General features: G+C 37.0%; 1 protein-coding gene across 7 annotated transcripts in view; it reads right to left on the bottom strand.

The window, feature by feature from the left end:
• LOC129775156 (disintegrin and metalloproteinase domain-containing protein 10) overlaps positions 1 to 26,176 on the bottom strand; it is a 237,532-nt gene that overhangs the window by 90,246 nt on the left and 121,110 nt on the right. For all 7 annotated transcript variants that reach the window (XR_008742866.1, XM_055779511.1, XM_055779516.1 and 4 more), the window contains one exon: positions 8,633 to 8,656. Coding sequence is in view for 6 of the 7 variants with exons in the window: in XM_055779511.1 (XP_055635486.1) it covers positions 8,633 to 8,656 (24 nt within the window). In the remaining variant the exon portion in view is untranslated. The remainder of the gene's footprint in view (positions 1 to 8,632; positions 8,657 to 26,176) is intronic.

The following is a 26,176-nucleotide window of genomic DNA, read 5'->3' as shown; positions in this document are numbered from 1 at the left end:
TTGCGGAAATTTTAAAGGGCGCTTCTCAACAGGCCCAACAAACACAACAACCAATCTCCTCACACAATATCTTTTCCACGTTTCCAGTTGACGAAATGGAAGCGGACACAGCTAACGGGGGCACACCGTTCATTCCCCAAGGGAATCCCCGGCGCAAAAATGTGACCTCCCAAAATTCAATCACAAGTCCCTCCGGTGATATCCCCTGTTAGTTTGCCTAAAAAATAGAATGCAGCGGACAAGCAAAATCAGGTTCCTCCTGGCTTCCGTGGGAATAGTTCATCTTCGAACGACCCAGCACTCGAGGGGACATCAAACACCCCAACTGACAATTTTGCAACAATTGATGCAAACATGGTTCCTCCTTGCAATGATTATCTCTCTTGATGTCTAATTCAAATAGAGAGGTCGGAGATATCACTGTTTTACAGTGGAATTGTCTTATTCTTATCCCAAAATTGGATACATTCAAATTTTTAATTCATAAGTTCAATTGTGATGTTTTTGCTCTATCCGAAACTTGGCTTTCTTTGCGAGATGATCTCTCTTTCCACGATTTTAATATTATACGCTTGGACCGTGATGACAGATACGGAGGGGTGATGAATATGCGGACGCGATTGCTCTAGCCATCAATTTCAGAGATGGCTTATCTCCATTGGAGGAGTATAACTTCCTTTCTCGTTTGATCTATGACAGCGCGGTTCGCGCTCAAACGAAACCCATCCCAGGCTCCACTATTCGTCAAAGGCCTCCCCATCCATGGTGGGATAGCCAATGTTCCAAGCTTTATCAGGATAAATCGAACGCATTTAAAGCTTTTCGGAAACGTGGAACTATTGAGAATTTTCAAATGTATTTGGACATTGAAAAATAATTTAAAAACTTGATCAAGGGGGAAAAAACGTGCTTATTGGCGAAATTTCGTGGAAGGTTTGTCACGAGAAACGTCAGTGAAAAAATAAGAGAAGGTGGCTCGAAACATGAGAAAAAATGTTCATCGAATGAAAGCGAAGAATATTTACATCGATGGATTTAGAATTTTGCACGGAAGGTTAGTCCGGATTCCGCTCCTGTGCAAAAAATTGTTCGAGATATACCACAAGGTAGGTGCGATCTTGATTCCGAGTTTTCGATGGTAGAATTCTCTCTTGCTCTGCTTTCATGTAACAATTCTGCTCCAGGATCGGGTCGAATTAAGTTCAACTTGCTGAAAAACCTCCCTGATGTTGCGGTTTCTGGAGCATAATATTGTTCCAGATGACTGGAGACAAGTACGAGTTATAACTATTCAAAAACCCGGAAAACCCGCTTCCGACTTCAATTCGTACCGCCCAATAGCAATGCAATCTTGTATACGGAAATTGTTGGAGAAAATGATCCTGTTTCGCCTTGATTGATGAGTTGAAACGAATGGCCTACTATCAGATACACAATATGGGTTCCGCAGGGGAAAGGGGACGAATAATTGTCTTGCGCTGCTTTCTTCAGAAATTCAAATGGCTTACGCCGAAAAAAAACAAATGGCTTCAGTATTCTTGGACATAAAGGGGGCCTTTGATTCTGTTTCAATAGAGGTTTTGTCAGACAAATTACAATCTCGGGGTCTGCCGCCTCTATTGAATAATATGTTATATAACTTGCTTTGTGAGAAACATTTGAACTTTTCTCACGGAGATTCGGCAGTAAGTCGGGTCTCTTACATGGGACTCCCCCAGGGCCCATGTTTAAGCCCCCTTTTGTACAACTTCTACGTAAGCGACATTGACAATTGCCTTACACAAAATTGTAGCCTAAGACAACTTGCAGATGATGGAGTGGTGTCTGTCGTAGGATCAAACGAATCCGACCTGCAATAATCCTTACAAGATACTTTGAACAATTTTTCAACCTGGACCATTGGTCTAGGAATTGAGTTCTCCACGGAGAAAACAAAGATGGTCGTCTTTTCTAGGAAGCATAGACCAGCGAAACCAAAGCTTCAACTTTTGGATTAACCGATCACTCATGCTATGTCATTCTTGGGGTCTGGTTCGACTCCAAATGTACTTGGGGGGCCCATGTTAGGCATCTGAGTAAAAAATGTCAACAAAGAGTAAACTTTCTCCGTACAATTACCCGCATCAGGTGGGGAGCGCATCCCGAAGATCTTATAATGTTGTATCGAACAACTATTCTCTCAGTGATGGAGTATGACAGTTTCTGCTTTCAATCAGCTGCCAAATCACACCTCATTAAACTCGAGCGAATTCAGTATTTTTGTCTCCGTATTGCGTTGGGATGTATGCCCTCAACGCATACCATGAGTCTCGAGGTTTTGGCAGGCGTACTCCCACTAAAAGATCGCTTCAATTTATTATCTCTTCGGTTCCTCATCCGGTGTAAGGTTATGAACCCATTGGTGATCGGAAATTTTGAGCAGCTGATCGGGCTAAATTTTCATTCTGGATGGAAAAAATCCATGGAATTCCAGATTATCATCGATCGGGGATCGTTCCTACGATCTTCAATGCAAAGTATGGGCGTATCAATTGTGATAATATGTACTTTACTGATGGGTCCTTTATGAATGAGTCCACAGGATTTGGAGTGTTCAACGAATTTTTTAGCACCTCCCACAGTTCTTAGAATCCTTGCTCAGTGTATATTGCTGAATTGACAGCAATACACAGGGCGCTGGACAGCGTCGCCTCATGACCTGTTGAACACTATTACATTGTAACGGATAGTCTTAGTTCTGTCGAAGCTATCCGTTCAGTGAGGTCGGAAAAGCACTCGCCGTACTTCCTTGAGAGAATATGAGAAATTTTGAGTGATTTATCCAGACGCTGTTATGTCATCACCTTTGTATGGGACCTTCACATTGCTCAATTCCGGGTAATGAGCGGGCTAACTCATTAGCAAAGGTGGGTGCGATTGAAGCCGACATTTATCAGCGTCAAATCGCCTTCAATGAATTTGATTCTTTAGTCCGTAAAAATACCATCGCTAACTGGCAACGCAGATGGAACAAAGATGAATTGGGCTAAGGTTAGCCTCAAACCGTGGTTCAAAAGTCTGGACTTGAGTCAGGACTTTATTCGCACCTTCTCCCGACTCATGTCCAATCACTGTTCGTTAGACGCGCTACTTTTTCGTTTTAATCCACGACATCGAACACGTTGTTTGGTCGTACGAGTTGTATCTTGTCGTCAGATCGAATTTAGAAAACTCCCTTCGGGCTCGAGGAAAGCAACCCAATGTGCCGGTGAGAGATGTGTTGGCTCGGTTTGACCTTGATTACATGTCTCAAATATATGTTTTACTTAAAGCCATCTGTTCGTGCGTAACTATATTCGGACACGTGTTCTACAAACACGTAATTAATTTGCGTGTGAACAGTTTATTGAAACTCCGTATATGTGAATTGATCACACCAGTAATCCGAACCGTATTGTACAATGGTTTATTTCGACTGACTTTCTACAATAAAGAACAGCTGACCGGCAAAGAAGTACTACTCCCAGTCCGAATACGTGCAGTGAAACGGACGGTGAAAATCTGAGCGTATGAGTGAGATAGTAATAGACCGCAAACGCGATCCACACTTCTAATATTCTCTATTGTTATCTGGTTCTCGCTCAAACACCATCGATCTTCGAGTGTGAGTGTTCATACATCCTTTCCCCTCCTTTTTGTCCTTCACGAGCTATCGGTTCCCTTCCTACTAACATTAGAATAAGTTAAATTGTAAATACATATTAGATGTAAGGATAGTTTTAAGAATTGAGTGTGAAGTGTCAGTGTAAATAAGAATGTCAATGTGATTGTGAGTGTGAGTGTGAACACACATCTCCTTACATCCCATCCTTTTCCTAATGAAAATGTGTCACCCTTCTAAACTCGAGTCGACCGCAAGTTATCGGTTTCCTATTTTATTAACCATAGAATTAAGGAAACATGTTAATATATGCTAGTAGAAATATAGTCTTATGTAACTGAGCCTGTAAAAATAAACGGATTAATAAAAAAAAGAAGAAAGTTTTCATAAAAAATGTACAATAACTATTGATAATTATTAACCCACACTTCGTTGAACTTTTCTGTAAAACGTATGCAACCAATGATTGTATGTATTAGTTGATATTGATAAGTCAATTAAAGAGAATACAGTGGGAAAAATTCCTATAAGCGCACCTAGGTTTTTCACTACATCTTTTTCAAATAGTACTAAGCTAAACCATTTCAATTATGAAGTTTTAATCTATTTTTGAGAATAATTTGAGTTGCGCTTACAAGAATTTCTACTCCGAAAATGTGTTTTCATAACTTAAAATAACTGTTGACAATTGGACTGGGACATTCAATAGTGAAATTAACTTGATATTAAAAGCCCTTATGGAGACTATGTTTATATTTTAAAAATATAGTTTACCACACCCAAACAATTTAGATATATGCGCTTATTAAAATTTCACGCACTGTATTCAGAAACTGTGTCAATCAGGTTTACTCGAATATAAAATTCAATATTCGTATTTGATGATGTAAATTGATGTACCGTTTTGTCTCAAATTCCGAACACTTCAGTTTTGAATGTAAATTTACTGAACTTTTATGTTATAAATAATTGAATAATAAAAATCTTGACATTCTTTATGGTATTGGCTTTATTTTAACATTATTTACAGGTATCGATACTGCATATAACTTATTATATTAAACATTTGCAAAGAAGTGACTGTCAAAACAAGCGATAAAATGCAAATTAGAAAATTCGGAATTTGAATCAAATTTCGAGCTTGAGCTTGAGCTTGGGTAGACTGCACAATTCGTAGTTGCTCTCCGTGATTGACCTGAACCAACCAAATTGCACAAAGAACACACAGAATTACGCTTGGGACTAGCAAATCATTCTTGTTGTGCAATTTTCGGTGATTCGAGCTTTAAATTGTCAATAACGACGCCGGCCACGTCCTTACAGTCACCAGGGGAAGGGAAGGAATGTTAGTATGATATTCGCCGCCCGAAGACCAGAAGGTTCGCCTCTATAGCGTTTATCATGGGAAGGATGTGTGGTAGTGGGTAGGGTAAAAAATCAGGATTCACTGTGGTAAGTGATGCGATTCTGTATATGCGGACTTTCAACCACTCGACGAACCGAAATCCTAAAAATCGATTATGTTTCGATTACCCGAAGGCCAGATGATATATTTTGGATTCATTGTGTGTCTGTTTTCTCAATTCTTCATATATTTTGACACCCGACGACTTAGGTTATCCATAAGAAACCTAAAAAGGTCACCGGGAAAAACATCTGTACTAAAGCCGGGAAAAACATCTGTACTAAAGCAAGGCTGGAGACTCCTCTATTTCCGGTCACGAAAGTAGGACCATAGATAAAATAATAGAGCGATACATGTTTATGTGCGTGATTCATCACGCTCTTAATTTTCCGCAGTTAAAAAACCCTTTTGTTGCACCAAATGAATATACGAAGCGTGGAACAAAGCCTGTTGATTGCATATCGGAGCTGTACCTAACATCGCACACCACTCTCGAAGTCTGCATACAAGTTTGAACCGCATATATCGTCCCATTCTAGCTATAGTGAATAACGCTGCACAGATAAGTGCAGAGCGATAAATGATATATGACTAACTATGTCATCATTCGGTCACCATTAGCGGAGAGCGGCGAATGGGACAAAAACTAAAACGAGAATATTTTTGTTTCTCACTGGAGCGGTGTTGCTAGTAAAACTTTGCGATCTGTATGAATGTACACTGCGTTTCATAACTATAGAACCGCTTAATTTTTTTTTAATTTCCTGAGATATGTAAAAATTCGGTTGAATTTAACTATATAGTGTAGTATATAATAGCTATGTTCATTTATAACGCTGCCCATTTGAACTTTATTGTTGTGTCTAGGTGCGAAACATTCGAAAAACTAAAATTCCAATGTTTCAAAACTATAGAACCAGATGGAAAAACTCTCAATTAACGTCAATTTCAAATGAATTAAAATAAGTTTCGTAGGTCATCTTTAGTTCTCAATCAGTTCAAATAACCCATTCGGGGTGGTTTCGACCAAACTGGCGCCGTGTTTTAGAGTGAATCTCGTTCTATGCAGAGAATACTGCTCGTTTCGAAGCTCTTCGAATCACCCATACTTCTTGTAAGCTACATCTACTATTCGTACGATCACTTCTCATAAGTTCTTGATAGGGTTTTGATATGGTAAACAAGCCGACCAGTCCAGAATCTGAAGCCCCTATTCATTAAACCATGTCATGACTTTCCGGATTTTATGAATTGGTACCCAATTATCACAATGTTTTTGATGCAAAAACCCATGGCATCAGCTTCCACATTAGTTTTTGGATCTGCAGCTTTGGAGATGGAATTTTTATGGTTTGGGGAGAATTTTCTCAAAAAGGCCTGGTTGAGGTAGCATACCATCAACGCGAATAAACAGTCAGATATGCAACGAAATACTTCAGAATCATTTACGGCTGTTTTTATATCAAATACAATTTGATAATTGGGTAATTTGCCATCAATTCATGAAATCCGGAGAGTCATGGCTTGGTTTAAAAATAAAGGCTTCAGATTGTGGACCGATCAGCTTGTTTAACAGATAAAAACCTTATCAAGAGTTTATGAGGAGTGGTCGTACGAGTAGTAAATGTAGCTTACAAGAAGTATGAGTGATTTGAAGAGCTTAAACGAGCAGTATCCTCTGCGTAGAACGAAATACACACTACAACATAGCGCAACTTGGTCAAATCACCCCGAATGGGTTATTGGATCTGATTGAGAACTAAAGATGACCTACGATTTTATAACCTTAATATAATTCATGTGAAATTGACGTTAATTTTGTAAAGGAGTGAGAGTTTTTCCATCTGGTTCTATAGTTACTATAGTTACTGGTTTTTCAGTTTTTTTTTAATGTTCCGGGCTTGGAACCAACAATAAAGTTTAAATAACCAGTCTTTTAAATGAAGATAGTTATTATATCCTACACTATATACTTCAATTCAACCGACTTCTTACATATCTCTGGAAATTCAGAAAAAATGAGTGGTTCTATAGTTGTGAAAAGTTGTGTATATTGCAAGGGATAGCATCGTTAAAAAAAAATATATATAATCTGTCTGCCCTTCCCTGGGCATCTAGCTAGCTAAATGTTCACACAGTGTTGCACTCGCTGACAATTATGGGTCAGATTGTGTTGCAGTAACTGAATATGATTCATTCGCGTAGTCCGTATGATTCTGCTACTTCATGATGCATGGAGAGATTCGACTAGTAATGAGTTAGAGGCAAAGAATATTAAATTTCTGCACCGAAACCGTTCATGACGGTTTTGGTTTACATGCTCGTGTATCATGAAGTGCGAACCGAAGCAGAGTTATCTCGTTCTATTTTGTGTCAAGATTTGTAGCACGTAAAAGCAAAAGAATGTCACTTGGGGAAATGATTTCTGTAAGATCCTATTTGAACAAACGAAAACGAATTATTCAGTGAAACGATCAATCGGCAAATACTTTGATTCGCACAAGCGTAAAAGGATTCGGGCAACGAAAAAGGGCAAACGGTTCACCAAGGCAATATTTAATTTGCCTGTTTAGTGCCTGCTGGTTCATTCTTTTATCTTGTTTTTTCACCTTTTGTGATTTTTTTCTAGTGCTGTTCTATGCTCATTAAGTGTTATTCACAGTTCTTCCTCGTTCATTTTTTCACATTCAGTTATTCAAATCTTCGACTCTAGATATCCCCAATCGAAAGCCGTTTCCAAATATCAGCCATTCCATGCCAAACCGATATAGTGGTTCTCAGATTTTTGTCAAAAGTGGTAGTTTTGTTCTTATCGCAAGTTATGAGACCCGTATTTTTTATTTTTTTTTTTTGTTGGGGTGACCATTTCCATTTGAGGGTGGTCCAAAAAAAAACATTTTTTCGCATTTTTGCCAAAAATGACTTTTTTCAAAAATTCATAACTTTTGAACTACTAGACCGATTTAGATGATCGACATATCAAATTACTTTCGGTTAACTTCGAAAAATCATAACTCAAAAACGAAAAAAGACGCTTCCCTGGTTTCGAGATATGTTATGTGAAAAATCCTCAGCTTTCCAGAAAAAATAGAAAAAACTATGGCACCTTTGGTCCCGAGACTATGAAAACAATAAAAAACGAATACAATCAATAATAACAAGAGCAGAATTCAAATTTTCTTCAGGTATAGAATTTTTTCAAAAAAGATTATCGATTAGCGATTAGCTTTAATTTGATATGTCGATCATCTGAATCGGTTTAGTAGTTCAAAAGTTATGAATTCAAGAAAAAAGTCATTTGTGGCAAAAATGCGAAAAAATGTTTTTTGACCACCTTTAGGGAAAATAGTCACCCTAACAAAAAAACAAAAAAATACGGGTCTCATAATTTGCGATAAAGAACAAAACTACCACTTTTGACGAAAATATGAGAACCACTATATCGGTTTGGCATGGAATGGCTGATATATAACCAAGATAAGCACAAACAATTATAACTTTCTAATCTTTCTTGATGTTTTGCAGAAACTATCATATTTTCTAACAACTTTCCCAGAGTCCATCTGTATAATGTTGAAAGTACCTACCTTTGTTTGCCTCTCTTACGTAACCTGCAAAAGTCAAAAGAAAATGACAACATTAGAAATATTTCAATGATTTATTTTCGACTAAATTCAGCAAAACAAAACACAATTCAACATACAGCACGATTTGCATACAGAGAGCGGAACGTAAAAAACAATTTATGTACTTTAACACCACTTCATTTGCGGCAACCTTTCTTCTCGACCAACCAAGCAAGTTTGTACCAGCAACAGGGAAGAAACCAGTGCCCCAACCCTGCCTTACTGTGTTATACATTTGCTTTCATGACTTAAACGATCTCTCCAGTGATAAATTTTGCCACACACCCCATTCGGAATCAATATTTAATGGTTTCCAGTTGCACAACAAACCGCTTAATTTCTCCAACAAGAGGTCCACATAAAACCGAACCACTTGACTTCTCGCAACAACAACAGCAGCAGCAGCAGAGGTTCACGGGACACAATCCTCATTCCCTCTCGGTTGTTCCTCCTGCTCGGGAAGCGTTGAACCAGTGAGACCATTATTTCGATTACTCGTTTTCTGTGCTTGCAACACAATACAATGATTTTCATTTATGAAAAGTCTTCCGGTTGACAGCGGTGAATATGTGCCTCCCCGGAATAAAGAGTAAGCATCGGAGGGCAGCAAACACCTTTACCCACCCGAGAGGTGGGTGTAAATTTGGCTGTCCCGAGAGCGCTGTTTCGGTTTATGCTCGAACAGAATTATAAATGTATTCGGAAATTAACTATTTCTTCGTGTTTTTGTGTATTTCCTTTATTCAACTTATGAGGTGTTTTCGCTCCATATTTACATGTTAGAAATTGAAGGGTTTCACGTACTTGATTGTTATGTTCTTGCATTCAAAGTATTTCACTGTTCAAAGTTCATTTTACATAGCTAATGAAACTAAATATTTGGGAACAATTAAAATATGCTTGCGGAACTATTGAAACTCATTGAAAATTTCTACAAAATTGTTCCAGGACTCTTCAAAGTCCTCAACATTGTTTTGAACTAAGTTTGTACTGTCAATAGACAGCGACAGTGACTAGTTCTTCATCTGAGCAATTATCCTTAGAGAGATTACGATGTCACCATCCCGAGGATCAATTGTTAAGACACTTCCTGTAGCACATACCGGAAAGTTTACTCCCATAACCTCCTTTCACAACTGGATCCGTAACCAGAGGCGATAATGATAATCGAGTACTACAAAGTAAGTTCAGCGCCAACCCCCGTTGGCAGGATTCAGCTCAGTTGCATCCTTCGGGTGTTATCGATTTGTTAATTGTGCATTGTCATCATGCATAAATTGCTGCAGAACTATGTCGAAGCGAGGAAAACTTTTGCCCTATCCTCCCAGTCACGTTACAATGTCAATCGATTCGATCCGTTTCGAAGGATGAGTATTCTTCGGAAGTTGAAATCGGGCGATGTAATACTCGATGAGGGGCAAAAAGTTTTACCCTCTAATCTTGCTGCGAAGCTAGTTTTCGCAACAGCGGAACAATGGTGGTTAAAATTTATCTCATCGGTATCGGAAAATTAATTCCGAATAAGTAAGCTTAACTCTGCTACAACAGACATAGTGCACGCCTAGTCGGATCGTGACTTGACAGGTATCCAGCAGTAACAACAATCGACTTCGCAAGTTTGACCTAGCTACGCTTTCAAATGCACTTGGGGATATGGATAGTAACCGCACCACCCACAACACGCCTCTAATTAACATTGTTTATATCAGCCGGCCGTTCAACCATTATCATGCTTTAATCTATCAAATGTCAGTCATTCCGAGTTTCACGCCAGGTGGCGAAGCGATTGTTTACAGCAATTTACTTTGTTATTTGCACGATTCAGGCAGGTTGGAGAAATAAACAAACAGTGCACAGTGCCATCGCACATTACTCATCGCAAGTTGAGCGTGTTGCACATTGAATGTCAGTAAACGATACAAACATGCATGGTTCATTAGGTGGTTGATAACTAGTTCACCAACCATCCATCAATGTCACCGTTTATGATAACCAATCGAACCCAACAGCACAGAAATACGTGTTGAAGATCGCAATGAACCAAGAATATTAGGGTGGCAATGGATGTATGGGAAAAATTTCATCATTGAATTTCAAAAACCGACCATGTACATTTTGTCAATTGGCAAAAAAAAGATCTGTGCAAAGTTTCAGCTCGATCGGACATGATTTAGGGGTGCCTCAAAGCGCTCACAGTTTTGATTTTTTGATCCTCGAAAATCTTTCAAGTGGGGAGTAAAGGAAATTTGGAAAATCGGATTTTTTTTTCTCGATGCCAAATGACTTAAAAATGCATGACACGTCGAGATCTGGTGTCATCTCGAAAAAAAAATCCAAAATCGACCTTTTAGGACTTAGCCTTGAGAGGGAAAGGAGAAAAAATAATTATCGAATTAAAAGAACCGACCATTTTGTTTATAGGTCCAAAAAACTGACCTGTGCGAAATTTCAGCTCAATCGGACATGATTTAGGGGTGACTCAAAGCACTCAAAGTTTTGATTTTTTGGCCACTCAGGCCAAAAGTCCCAAAAAGTCGATTTTCGGCCAAAAATTTTGTTTCGTGATAACACCAGATTTTGGGGGGCCTCCGTAGCCACATTGGTTGCGCGTTCGCTTAGTAAGCGATCGATCGTGAGTTCAAAACTCAGGGCCCTCATTGACCATCTTTGTGTTGTTACAGAATAACTACGTCCACGCAATAATCATCAGCTATGGAGATCGATCCACGGTCGAAATAAGATCGATTCATCCATACAACTGCTCTGCTCTGCAAGACACATCGGGCTGCTGTTCTATAAATAACTCAACAATGATCAATCAACTGTCTCCGCTGTCCGGTCTAACTGGATAATGGAAGAACAGAACGAAAACTCTTACGCCTAAATGGCAACTGTTTAAATGTGTACCATATGCAATGGTATAGAAGGGAATACTCTAACGCCGAAAAAAAATGGCAACTGTGTAATATGCTAATTATAGATATGATAAACATGTGACATGTACACGATTGAAATTCGGCACTGTTACAGCTAAAATGCTAATGAGCCTAAAATAAACAAAAGGGATAAAAAACACCAGATTTCGACGTTTCATGCCTTTTTAAGTCATTTGGCATCGAAAAATAAATTCGATTTTCTAAATTTCCTTTCCTCCCCCCCTTGGAAGATTTTCAAGGATCAAAAAATCAAAACTTTGGAATTTAAAAATTGACATGACCATTTTCGCTGCCACCCTAATATGCATATTAGGGTGTTAATAAATGTATGGAAAAAAGTGATCTGTGAATTTTAAACGGAATGTTCTGCAAAATGTTGCTATTCATTAAAAAAGTTGATGGGTCTGAGCCTAGGGGCATGGACGGGATCTTGAAATAGTTCTTTGATTGTGTGTAGTGATTGCATTTAAATTGATTTTTTCATTGTTCAAAATGTGTATTTTTTAACTCTTTTGATACATCAAATGGATGCCCTGGAAAAACCGTTTCCTGTATGTATTTGTATCCTTTTAACGGGTTAGATGACATAACGTGGTAGAATTCGGTACCGCATTCTATTCAAAAATGTACACCAAAATACCATTAAAGCCATTACTACCATTTTTTTCTGTTTATTCAATCATGCTGAAGAAGACAAAGAGTCACCATGTATCATTTTCAAACACAAGTTTAAATAGTTAAGACCTACATAAATATAAGACTGAGTCAAATCAATCTATGACTACAAAAATATATTATAGATAAAAATAGCATTATCTCCTTCGTTATCACGTTGTCCGGAACATTGTTTGTAATAGCCCTTTTTAGCCCTGTAAGATCACGACTACTCAAGCTATCATAATCTGATTTACGTGGGTATACCCTTTCGACCTTCTAAATCAGCAGCCATTTAAATACATATATTGCATTTTTAAATAACCAAACAACATACTCGATATTATGACATCCTGGACCACAATTACACAAATTGTTAGTAGTGAGACCTATACGATAAAAACATGAATTGAGCACAAATTGATTAGACAACATACAATATAATAAAATTAATGCCTATTATCGGTAAATGGAGAATAATTCATCTTACGCATCAACTCACATTATTAGCTAACGATCGAATTTAGGCAAAAAGATGGCTCGTTGCGTCGGGGAGGAAGCGAGTGGATAGTGCAATCAAAAGAAAACATACCCAATTAAATCGTCAAATTGTTAACTTTTCTTACTCTATTCAGTATTTATGTTTCAAGCAAAAAAAAATTCTGGATAAATTTTCTGACTAATGATATATAACACAACATATGTCGCAATAACCATTTTGAGTAATATGCGTTTGAAAACTCTTAATAAATCATTACATTTTTCGCAGAGTGACCCCCTATATAGAAATCAAAGACATAGTCCTATGTCAAAATACCCAATGCAAAAATTTCAGCTCAATCGGACAATTTATACTAGTGTCACAAAGCCGACAAAGTTAAAGTTTTTCGAAAACCAAACATACGTGAATTCAGGGATTTGAAAAAAAAATCTTGGAGCTGATATCCTGAAATTGTACTTTTATCTGGAAAAAAAAATTCTGAGACTTAACCATTTTTTCGGAATACGCGACAGAACATATGATCTATAACGACATTGTAGAAAAGATTCCTAAAACTATCCTCAACTTTTCCCAAAGTATTAACCTGAGAAGGTAACTGAATAACTCCTTTTAAACCAATCGGACCGGTGATATATTCCGTTATTCATCGCACGTACTCTGTATAGAACTTTAACTGCGATGGCGAATAGTGAATTGTGGGAAACCTGAGAAGGTAACCGAGAGAACTTCTCTAAAAATAATCGTCCCGGCGATATTTTCCGTTACCCATCGCGCGTACGCTTTAGAGAACTCCCATTGCGACGGTCCACAGGCTCCGTAAGCGGTAGAGTTTTTGATTAAACCCCTAAAAGTAATAGCCATGGATAACACAGCTATTACAACCATACTCCTTAGGGGCTTTGGACCCTCTGTTCTGCTTCTCAATAGCTTCCAGTTTTTTTTCGGACATGCTGCTACAGAGATTCGTCAGTCTTTGGTACGCAATACTTTACTACACCCAAACTAGCGTTGGCAGAAAACATTTCATCTTTGGCAGAAATGATGCCATTCCGTGTGTTGGAGAGTCAAATGCGCAAATAATGAGCTGTTTCAAAAGCTTAAGAATGGTTTGTATGTTGCCGAGCAGACATCTCTTTCTGTATTCTTTTCTCATTTCATTTGGGATTGTGCCAAAAAAAAGTCCATACGACGTCGTCAATGGGGATCGAACCAAGGCCGGCTGGAATACAAAGCTATTTTACACGTCTACGCTATCCACATGGCTAATGATGCTTCAGCAGTGTTCAGCAAATACGTGATAATATTGCACCTGATTATAAAATGAAGTTGAGAAGTGTTTGCTAAGAGTAAAAAAGGAGCGCATGAAGAAGAACAATATCTATCTCGGTCTGGGCTTAGTATGTGGCAAAGTATGCGGAAAGCTTATTTGTCTTTTGTGTCGCTCGCTCGTATTAATCTTATATTGCTGTACCATGTATATTATACAAATGCTTACCAGTATTTGTGAGTCATGACATTTTCTGTTATGTTATGTCTCATTTAATGCCATAAATCGGGATGACAAAACATGAGTTAAAAATCAATTTTGGGTGTAGGGTTGCTCAATTACATTTCACTGGGGTAGCCCAAATTAATAATAATAAAAAAAGATATAAATCAATGATTAGGCTTTTGGTCACAATTATGTTCAAATTGCCTATATTCTTATTTTATACATTACAGCTATCAGCTACTTGATGTTGCACGAGCATGATTCAATTTGCAACCCCTATAACTTAGAATGGAACTTGATATGGTATTTCAGTCCTTTTTTGTGAGTCTCTTTTGACTTGAATAAATGTTTTTTTAATTGTTTTTAATTCCTTGGATTCTCGATTTTTGAATTTTAGATATTTTGCATTTTAGTTTCGTGAATTTTTTAATTCTACTTTTTTGTTTCGGTTTTTAGATTTTTGGATTCAAAATTTTTAAAAATTTAAATATTGGAATTAATTTATTAGATTATTGAATTGATATTAAATTTTAAAATTTGAGATTTTAGATTACAAAATTTGCGAAAGTTCAGATTTTTGAATTCTATATTTTGACGTAGGACTACATCTTTGATTTCTATATAGGGGGGTCACTCTACGAAAAAGGTAACGAAAAATTAAAAGATTTCAGAATCGTTCTTGCGACATACCGTCGATGGGGGTGAAAACGGGTTCTGGGGATGAAATTGGGTCAAAAATGGAGAAAGTTAATACACCCAGGTTTTTTTACGTACCTCGTAAAAAAAACGAGTTAATTGGAAAATCCGCGTAAAAAAACCGCGTTAATTCGAAGATCCGCGTAAAAAAACCGCGTTAATTGGAAAATCCGCGTAAAAAACACATGTCATCTAATGATAGATATCAAATGGGACTAGCCTTACGTAGAACGGAAGTAAAAAGTTGAGTGTTACTAGCTTCCGAAAACCCGTAGTTTTTTCCTGTAATTTCGTTGGTTACTGGTAGCTATAGTTCGGTTTTCCTCACGAATGAGGTCATCTGCTGTTGTTAGAAGATTCCCTTGTGATCTGTACACTCTACTGCCGATGCACGTGCAGTATCACTGTTGGATCGTCCAGAGCTAAGTAGACAGGTAAATCCATTCACGAATCGCTGCCCGTTAAAACCCTGTCCCGTTGTACAGTCCGGTGAGCTACACGTTACCTAACACCTAAAATCCACGTAAGAATCGTGATGCGGTGCGGCACTAATTTCCTACATAAGCGCTAAGCTTCGTTATAAGCACTAATTACCGTAATATGCTCTGAGGGAACATAAGAGAAAAATGTGAGCTGAGGGGGAGATGTGATATGGCACTAATCTTTTTTTTAAGCGGGTACTGCGTAAAAAAACCGCGTTAATTTGAAAACCCGCGCAAAAAAAACCGCGTTATTAGAAAATCCGCGTAAAAAAAAAACTCGTAAAAAAGCTGCGCAAAAAGCCACGTAAAAAAAAGATGGGTGTATTAGTAAGATCTTGACAAACATTGCGAATATTTTTGAAAGCTGTAAGCCGGTCTAATGGGAGACACAACTCTCAATGCACAACACTTAACTGTAGTACAAATAGTTACTATTTAATAATTTATCAAAGTTTGATGTGTAATACCCATCAAATAACACCTTAGAAAAAATCTCATGCCCAGCATTATACAGAACTACTAAAATTGTAAATATTGGATAGAATTATTCTTTAAAGTCTTGCCAGATGAGTAATTACTGATTTTGAGCATCAATTTTTTTTCCATCCGAATTTGAATATTTTCGAAATAATCTCTTATTTACACTGAGTGGGGGTGAGAATGGGTCAAGCACACAATTGAATTCCATGCCAAACCGATATAGTGATTGTCTGATTTTCATGAAAATTGGTAATTTTATTCCTCATCGTAAAATATTAGACCCGTATTTTTTTATTAATTTTTTTTTTAATCGAGATGGCAATTTCCATTTGATGGTGGTCCAAAAAATCAACTTTTCCTCCTTTTTCCAAATAAATTAACTTTTTCAAAAATTCATCACTTTTGAACTACTGGACCGATTTAGATGATCGATATATCAAATTAAACTCAATGAGCTAGTTCTAAAAAACATTACACTTGAAAAAAAAAACAGATTTTGTTTTTGTAATTGTTTTTCATAGCTCACATGGTTTCGGAACTAAGGTCACCATATTTTTTATATTTTTTATTAAAAGCTGAGGTGTTACATAACATATCCGAATATCACATACCATCAATAATTACAAGACCAAAATCTGAAATTTCTGAGAGTGTAGTATTTTTCGAAAAGAGACTAGCTAATTGGCTTTAGTTTGATATGTCGATCATCTGAATCGGTGAAGCAGTTCGAAAGTTATGAGTTTTCAAAGGAAGTAATTTTTGGAAAAAATGAGAAAAAAATTATCTTTCGGACCACCCAAAAATGGAAATGATCGCCGATTGAATTTGATATGTAGATCACCCGAATCGCAGTTGTAGTTCAAAAGTTATGAATTTAAAAAACAATTTTTTTGGAACAAAAATGGAAAAAAAAAGATTTTTTGGGCAACCCTATAATGGAAATGATCACCCTAATGAAAATTTGTTTTTAACTTTTAAATTTATTTTATTTCTAAACACAATTCTTAATAGGAAGTAATATGCACTACTTTGATCCATTGTCACCCCCTCTAAGGGGTGAGATTGGGTCAACTTTCGTTTAATTGTAGTTCAGTGAAAAATTAATATTATTCAACAATTCCTTGAACACTAAGGAGTATTCATCATTAGAGAATATTTCTACGTAATCATAATTGTGTTTTACTCTAGTTGACGATAGTTATAATACAAAATGTTCGAAAACTTTTTTGTTGTATAACTATCGCAATTTTGTTTTTTGTTCGGATCAAATTAGTCGAAATGTCGCAACATTTGACTGCTATTTACAATCGGATTAAGATTTCAGTATTATAAAACAAAACAGCGAACTGACTCTGTTGCAGGCATGAATTTCTATTAATCGAACATCATAAATAGGCAAAAACTTTAAAAGAAAAACAATGGTCCTATCCTTATCGACATTATCATAATGATAATCCCAACTTCAGACCCAAAGTTTTTTTAAGGCATGTCAAGAAAATTTCCAAACCGGGAAGATCCTTGACAGATTGGGAATCGAAACCAATATCTAAAAGTGTCTACTTAGAACATGATAGAGATCTGCCACATTCAGAAATACTCGATATAACCATCTTATAAAAAGATAGTTTACGACAATTCTGAATGAGCTATCCCCATTCCAGTTTCCACTTCATACCCACATAAAAATTTCATTATGTACCAGTGTTCTGCCAGTGTTCCATTAACATAGTCCAGGCCCACCAATAGAGTTTTGGAATTCAAATTATTGGAATTTTAATTTTTGGATGATACATTATTTCGATTTTCTGATTGCAGAATTTGAATTTAATATTTTTTTTTATTTTGAATTCAAGATAACTTCGATTATTTTGAATTCTAGATAATTTCGATTATTTTGAATTATTAAAAAAAAGGTCATAGTAAATTACGATTTTTCCAATTTCATACTTTTTTAAATTTTAGCTTATATTTATATATTTTAGACTTTTGAATTTTAATGTTTATTATTCTAAATTTCTGAATTTTGGAATTTTGAATTTTACTGCTATGGAATCATTACAAAATAGGTATTTAAATTATAGATTTTTGGAATTCAAATTACACTGAAGTCGCTTTTTACGCGGTTATTTTATACGCGGTTTTATTTTACGCGGCTTTTTTACGCGGCTTTTACACGGATTTCGGAATTTACGCGGGTGCAGAAATTTATGCGTTTTTTTTACGTGGAACATATTGTGGAGTGGAGCGTAAAAATTCAATATGCTAATTGATGCGACTTTTCACAAAATGAGTTTGTATTGTATCACTGATTAGTAGCTGAGAAATAAAAGGAGATATAGATATGATGACTGCAGCATGCAAAAAAAATCTGTTAATCAATTGTTAGAATATGGGTTGCATTTTAAACTAATAATTCACTGTTTGTTAGAGTTTTTTCATGTTTCGTCTGTATTTCACGGAAAATATTCTTAGATCTGAATCATATTCAGTTCGTAAGAAAATATTTTCTGCTCGCGATGAGCCTGATTAAAGGGTGTGTCACATCAAATTGCATCACGGGAAAAACGCTGTAGAAATTTAATTTTCAGGAATTATATCTTCAGCTTTCGCTTATAATCAGATAAGAGTGTATAGATCACGTTGGCAATGCTTCACTGTCAATTTTTCGTAAATTTGGAAAAATGTCGTCGAACGAAAAAGAGCGTCGTGAATTAATCCTGTGCACTCATTTCGAGAATCCGGAGTTGTCACATCGGGACATCGGTAAGATGCTGGGAATCGTCCAATCCACGGTCAGCAGAGTACTAAAACGATACTTCGAGAACCTAACCATCGACCGGAAGGTGAAGAACGGAAAAAATGGATGCTCCGTCAGTGAAAAAGATCACAAGCGCGTAGTTAAGCAGTTTAGACGTGATTCGAGAAGTTCGGTCCGGGATGTCGCCAATAAGCTAAATTTGTCAAGTTCATTCGTCCAGCGGACCAAGCAGCGGGAGGGCCTGCGTACGTACAAGGTTCAGAAGGCTGCTAACCGCGACGAAAGGCAAAACATGGTGGGGAAGACGCGAGCCCGGAAGCTGTATACCGAAATGCTGACGAAGCCGCATTGCCTGGTAATGGACGACGAAACCTACGTCAAAGCGGACTTTCGTCAGCTGCCGGGCCTGTTGTTCTTCTCCGCAGAGGACAAATTCAGCGTTCCGGAGGAGATTCGCAAGCAGAAACTATCCAAGTTTGCCAAAAAGTACACGGTGTGGCAAGCTATCTGCTCTTGCGGAAAGCGGAGCGCCCCCTTCGTGATGACCGGCACGGTAAACGGGCAGGTTTACCTTAAGGAGTGCCTACAGAAGCGCGTACTACCACTATTGAAGCAGCACGAGGGCCCGACCATCTTCTGGCCGGATCTCGCTTCGTGCCACTATTCAAAGGACGTGTTGGAGTGGTACGAAGCCAACGGGGTCACCTTCGTGCCAAAGGAAATGAACCCGCCCAACGCGCCGGAGTTTCGCCCAATAGAGAAATATTGGGCGATTATGAAGCAGGCCCTCCGGAAGAACCCAAAAGTTGTCAAATCGGAGGCGGACTTCAAGAGAAAATGGATTTCTGTTCAAAATGGATTTCTGGATTTCTGACGTTGTACAGAACCTTATGGACGGGGTAAAGAGGAAGGTGCGAGCATACGGGCTTGGGCTCGAAGTATGAATAAAAAGAAAATGCCAATAGTTGTTTAATAGTTTTTATTTTACTGTCTAAAATTTTCAAAAGGATCGGTCTACTGGGCGAATTTCTACAGCGTTTTTTCCGTGATGCAATTTGATGTGACACACCCTTTAGTGGATAAATTTCAATGTGATAGCTTGAAATGATAAAATTCCAAGGTAATCTTGAGAATACCTTCATAGCTCACTAAGCTTGTATTCAAGATTATAAATGTAAACGAATCACATCACATTTGATGAAATTACGTCCTACTCCGTGAATGTTCCTTTTCCAGAGCAAGCTCCTTATGTTGCATCTATGTGTCCGTCTTTGTTTTCCTTCAACATAAAGTAGGTCGTCCAAAGACCTCGGACCAAATCTATTCATGCGCGTAAATGTACGAAACTCTTCCTAAAGACCAGCATAAGCCCCAAGGATACTCTTGTTCGTCCACAAACCATGAAATCGATTGATGGCAGACAGAGTTTTTCTTTATGTCATCATTTTGCACGTGTATACAGAGGAGAATATCACCATCTTCTTGACCTTCAAAACTATAATCCAGGGTTCTCGCACGGATCAAGGTTTGTATTGGCAAACAAACAAACTGCAGTAATTCCGGCTGCACGTGTGCCTTTACCCGAGTGCAAAATCACGTACCATCATCGTTGGTGATAGCAGCATGCATCGGTTCTTGTGTGCAACCTGTGTTCGTGAAGTGTTTATGCGCGAGGGAGTGGAAGTAGAGGTGGGCTTGAGTGACCTCGGCACAATTTGATGTCCGCTTGCACCTTATTTCCGTGACACGATTTAAGGAACGCAATATAACGTCGCGTTTCGCCAGTTATGAGCGCTCACCAGATTTCTACTCCTTTCAAGGCATCTGCGACAGATTTAGTGGATGGAGGAAATGGTCATCCAGCAGTGTACAAAGAGAAAAACACACTTCGTTCGATAATCGTCAAAGTCAATCTTCCCTTCAGCTCCCAAAGCTACGCAAGAGACGTTCGCTTTGTATCGGGCGTTGGCAAGTTCAAATTTGATCCCATTTAATATGCACCGGGATTTTAGCAGACGAGAAGAAAAAAACAAAATCTCTTTCATCGGATCCATATACGGATTTTTTTTGCACGTTAACATCCTACCGACAAATTTCGCTTGGCTACTTCCAGTTCCAGATGAGAAGGTGGCGGCGTACATACGAAAAACCATCAAATTGCCATTCCGAGGCAACCCAAAATTGTGCTTGACCGAGAAGGAGGGTGGACGCCGGGTCGTGTAAGGTAGCCAGCAAAAGCTCGCTGTATAGAAGAGACATTTTTTGTTGCGTTATTCCGTCGAGGTTTTTTACACGCTTCACCAAATCGCGTTGAGCTGTGTGTCGAAAGCAAATCGATTGAAAAATGTTGCAATTTTCCCGACATAGAGAAAATCCCCGAACGTCGCCACCCCGATGTTTTTGTGTGTTGTTGTCCGGTTCTCGGTTCTCGGAGGATTAGAATTTGGTACAATTTGACTGATGATTAAACGATGGAAAGGGGCTTTGTACGTTTGTACATTCTGTTTTTAGCCAATCTAAGTTCAATTTCGGGAGAAGTGTTTTTTTTTGTGGGTCAGACGTGTGCAACCTGGGAAGGAGCATTGAGAACCGACCAGATCTTTGTTTCAATTCGTTGTGTGATATATTGGATAGGTGGAGTGCGATGTGCGATTATGGTTTCAACCCCGTAGTTGGTACGAATAAACGAATGTATCTGTGCAATTTGGATTGGTACAAATAAAAATACGAGAGGAAGCTGATCGTTGAGAATTGTTAGTAGCTGCTTTTTTTTCCAAATTCACAATTTGGAAATGCATTCGCATGAATTTTGAAGACTTGTCAAACCGTAAATTCTCTACGATCTGCATGACATGCCATAAATTACGATTCTCTAGTCCAAAATGGTTTAAATTGATGAAAATGGATGCATTTCCAATTTTTAATATACTTGTTGTGTGCATTTCTGTGCTCATCTACCCGTGCTGTCAGAACGAGCAGCGAGGCACAATCTTTTAACTGCCACTGCGAATCAGACGCGCATAAATCGCTCGCACGAAATACAAATGCACCATCTCAGACAGCAGTGAAACGTTGAGGATGTAAAGACATGGGTCATTAGAGCAACTTTGCATACTGGAAATATTCGAAAAAGAATTAGACTACTGGAAAAAGCCAAAATTTTTTTCTTAATTTTTTACAAAAATTCATAACTTAAAAACTGTGATACCTACAAAATTATTGTCAAAGAATGAAATGTAGGAAATTGTAAAAAATTTTACAAAAAAATATATATATATTGTTGGGAATTAAAAAAAAAAGTTTTTGAGAAAATGAATTTTAATTTTTTTAAATAAATTTTTTGTCAGCGTATTTTTTTTTCAAAAAAATGTTTGGTATTTTTTTGTGAAAATTTAAACAATTACCTACATTTCATCCTTTGATACGAATTTTGTAGGTATCATAGTTTTTATGTTATAATTTTTTTGTAAAAAAATGAGATAAAATATTTTGAATTTTTCCAAAATATAGTTTATTTATTTTTCGAATATTTCAAGTATGCAAAGTTGCTTAAATGACCCATGTCTTTACACCCACAACGTTTCTCTGCTATCTGAAATGGTGCTGGTGGCATGAAATTCGTCTAGTGTAACATACACCGGAAGAAAGGAAATATTGCAAGTTATTGGGTATAAAAGAAACCGATAAACCAATCAGCGAGCAGTCAACAGTCTAAATGCTGATGTCACACACGCCGATTTTACTAGACACGAAATCCGTAAGCGAAATCACCCGTAGAGTTGATAATGTGTTGTGAAGAAATGATGTTGCACACAGCACAGATGCGATTATGTTAGCAACACACATCCGAGGATTTCATGCCGTCTAGTAGAGGGTGCTTGTGTTTTTTTCATTACACGCATACATTGTTGTTTTTGTTATTTTTTTTTCTTCTCTATTATAGTGACTTTCAACGCATTTTGACCGGTTCGTCACTTTTACTTCCGTTTTTGGAAGAATGTCGGGAGTGAGAATTGAACTCGTGACCCTTAGCGTGAGAGGTATGCATGTTACCGCTACGCCAGATCGCCTCCGTTTTGTTTATTAGAAATGTAAAATATGACTAAAATAAAATCGTGTGACATATGATTTTTTTTTTTATTAAATTCGTTTATTTTTACAGGCTCAGTTTCATAAGTTTAAAGGAGCCGAATTCTTAATTATATTTTTATTACTATACATAAACATTTTCTAAATCTAAGGTAAGTAAGGTAGAAAACCGATTACTCGCGGTCTACTCGAGTTTAGTAGGGTGACATATTTATTCAGGAAAAGGATGGGATATAAGGAAATTGTTACAATAATGATAATCTCAAGTGTGACATATGATGATGTCGCTAATTGTGGATAATGAAAATCCAACGTGGGCACTATTTTATTTTAGTCTTATCAATGCCCTGAACTAATGAAGGGGAGGTGTGATAACTGTCAACTGCTACTTGCCTAATTATTTTCTAGATTTTAGTACATTATTATGTTAAATCACAATTAAACCGTTTAACTTAAAAAGTTTTTTTTTACTTATTTTACTTACCTCAATCAATCTTTTTTTTTTTAGATGATATGGGATCAGCTATTCTGTAACGGCGGCCAAATTGGATTTTTTCAAGATAACCAGTTTTAAAATGACAGCAGAGATAAAGGTGTTTTATAAATTCGATCAGTTCCAATTGGTCAAATTTCCATTAATGTGGGACAACCCTACAGACATTCAAACAGTTCAAGCTTAATAAAACCGTTTAATAAAGTAATTTATTATGATTGCGGCCATCTTGGATTTGGACTTTTCATGATCTACTGTGATCTACTATTCATGCCCTTTCATTTGATACCCATATTAATGAGGTTTTGACATAAAATGTAGTCCGCCATTTGGTTGGATTTTGATGGATTTGCATTTGTCATAAATAACTAGTCAAGCCCTTTCATTTGATACCCTTAATAATAGGGTTCCGAGACAATATGTGGTCCGCCATTTTGCAGTGGAAGCCATCTTGGATTTGCATTTTTCATAAATTAGTATGTTCTACTAGTCAAGCCCTCTCATTTGATACCCATAATAATAGGTATTAAGAAAATATGTAGTCCGCCATTTTGTAGTGGCGGCCATCTTGGATTTAATTTTTTCATAAAAAACCGTATTCTACTATTCAAGCCCTTTCATTTGATACCCATATTAATGAAGTTTTTTGGAAATATATAGTCCGCCATTTTGTAGTGGCAGCCATCTTGGGATTGTATCTTTCATAAATAACTGTGTAACTACTAGTAAAGCTCTTTCATTTGATACCCATATTAACTTGGTTTTGACATAATATGTAGTCCGCCATTTTGTAGTGGCAGCCATTTTGGATTTGAATTTTTCATAAATAACTTATTCTACCAGTTAAGTCCTTTCATTCGATACCCATATTTATGAGGTTTTGAGAAAAAATATAATACGCCATTTGGTAGTGGCATCCATCTTGGATTTGTATTTTTCATAAATAACTGTGTTCTACTAGTGAAGCCTTTTCATTTGATACCCATATTGATGGGGTTTTGGGGAACCCGTATCGATGAGGTTTTGAGAAAGTATGTGATACGCCATTTTGAATTTTCAAGATCATGAAATACGCAGTTTTATAATGACTACAGAGATAAAGGTGCGCTCCAAATTTCAAATCAATCGGTTAACAGAAAGGGGGTCTAATTTCTATTAATGTACAAACAAACATACAAACGCTGTAGGTGTGAAGATATTCGTTATTTAAGCAACGAAGATTTCGAAGATTTCAAGCATGCAATTGAAATCTTCGAAAAATAATTAGACTACTTTTTGAAAAGAGCTATTTTTCTTTGTTTTTACCAAAAGGTTATAACTCGAAAACTATAATATCTACAAAATTCTGGACAAAGGCTGAAATGTAGAAAATTGTTTTAATTTTCTTAAAAAACACCAATTTTTAAAAAGAAAAATTACACTGAAAAAAAAATATGTTAAAAATTTAAATTCATTTTTCGTAAAAACGTATTTTTTTAAATTCATAAAAAATATATTTGAATAGCCCTTACCATTTCCAACAAGTCACCCACACATCGGAAGATGGGTACTTTTACAGGGGAAAAAGTTTTTCTCACTACTACTTTTTCATGTTTTCTTCGAAAAACTTACTACTAATCATAATTTTATTTAAAGTCAAGATAGCGTATTCGACAATGCTTCAGATCTCATTAAAATATGAACTTTTGTCGAAGACATCAATTTTCTATCTTTCATAGTTTCTGGAATACACAGCATTTTTTTGTATGGAGACTCCTGAAAAAAGTAATGGTTTACTCGTAACATTTCTGTGAAGAAATTCTTGCGTTTGATATGTTCCTGACATGTTTCTAAAAAGAAAAAAGTTTGTAGAACATTGTAAATCGCGATGATCTATATATATATATATATATATATATATATATATATATATATATATATAAAAATCTCGTGTCACGGTGTTTGTTACCGAACTCCTCCGAAACGGCTCGACCGATTTTGATGAAATTATACTCAAAATACTTGGTAGGTATGAGAATAGGTTGTAAACTATATATAATACCGGTAGGATACCGATAACCATACATTTAATACCGAATAGGGTGGCTCTAAGCAGAAAAAAAGATCTGGATATTTTTTTCAAAAATTTGACTTCATACCATACATCTTCTTCTTCTTCTTCTTCAATGGCACTAACGTTCCTAGAGGAACTTCGCCGTCTCAACGTAGTATTACTTGCGTCATTTTTATTAGTACTTAGTTGAGATTTCTATGCCAAATAACACGCCTTGAATGCATTCTGAGTGGCAAGTTCTAGACTACGCGTGATCACAGTGCAAGTCGGAGGAAATTTCTTTGACGAAAAATTCCCCCGACCAGAACGGGAATCGATCCCGAACACCCGGCATGTTAGTTATGACGCTAACCACTCGGAAAAGGGAGCACACATACCATACATATAACCTTAAATTTTGACCCCAATTCCCTATTTTTAATTGCGATTTTATTATTTTTGTGTCAAAAATATTCTAATAATTTTACCGTTGTTCGTTTTTTCAACAGAACGAATTTATTTAAGTTGTTCAATGACTGATGGCGTAACGCCCGCTTCATTGAACATCCATCTACAAAAACACAAGTAACATCAATTCATCTAAAGCAGGGAGCATCTCCGACGAGCTGGAAGCCTTTTTGAATGAGCACAATGAGTTATCGAAATTCTTCAAATCACATTTGCTCGGATTACAAAATGACAATCACGCTATTGCCATCAACCCTGAGAACATCAGCTGGAGAGCACGTGTGTAGATCCAAAGCACAAGCGCTACTGGAATCATGATAGCACGGTGACACGAGAAATTTAATGCGAAGAAAAAACAATAATCTGGAATTCATCGTTGACACACACCGTTCATACGACCTTCGCTATGTTCTTCTTCAATGG

This window comes from Toxorhynchites rutilus, chromosome 3 (assembly GCF_029784135.1).
Source record: "Toxorhynchites rutilus septentrionalis strain SRP chromosome 3, ASM2978413v1, whole genome shotgun sequence".
Lineage (NCBI taxonomy): Eukaryota > Metazoa > Arthropoda > Insecta > Diptera > Culicidae > Toxorhynchites > Toxorhynchites rutilus.
This window is presented reverse-complemented; position numbering and strand designations above follow the sequence as displayed.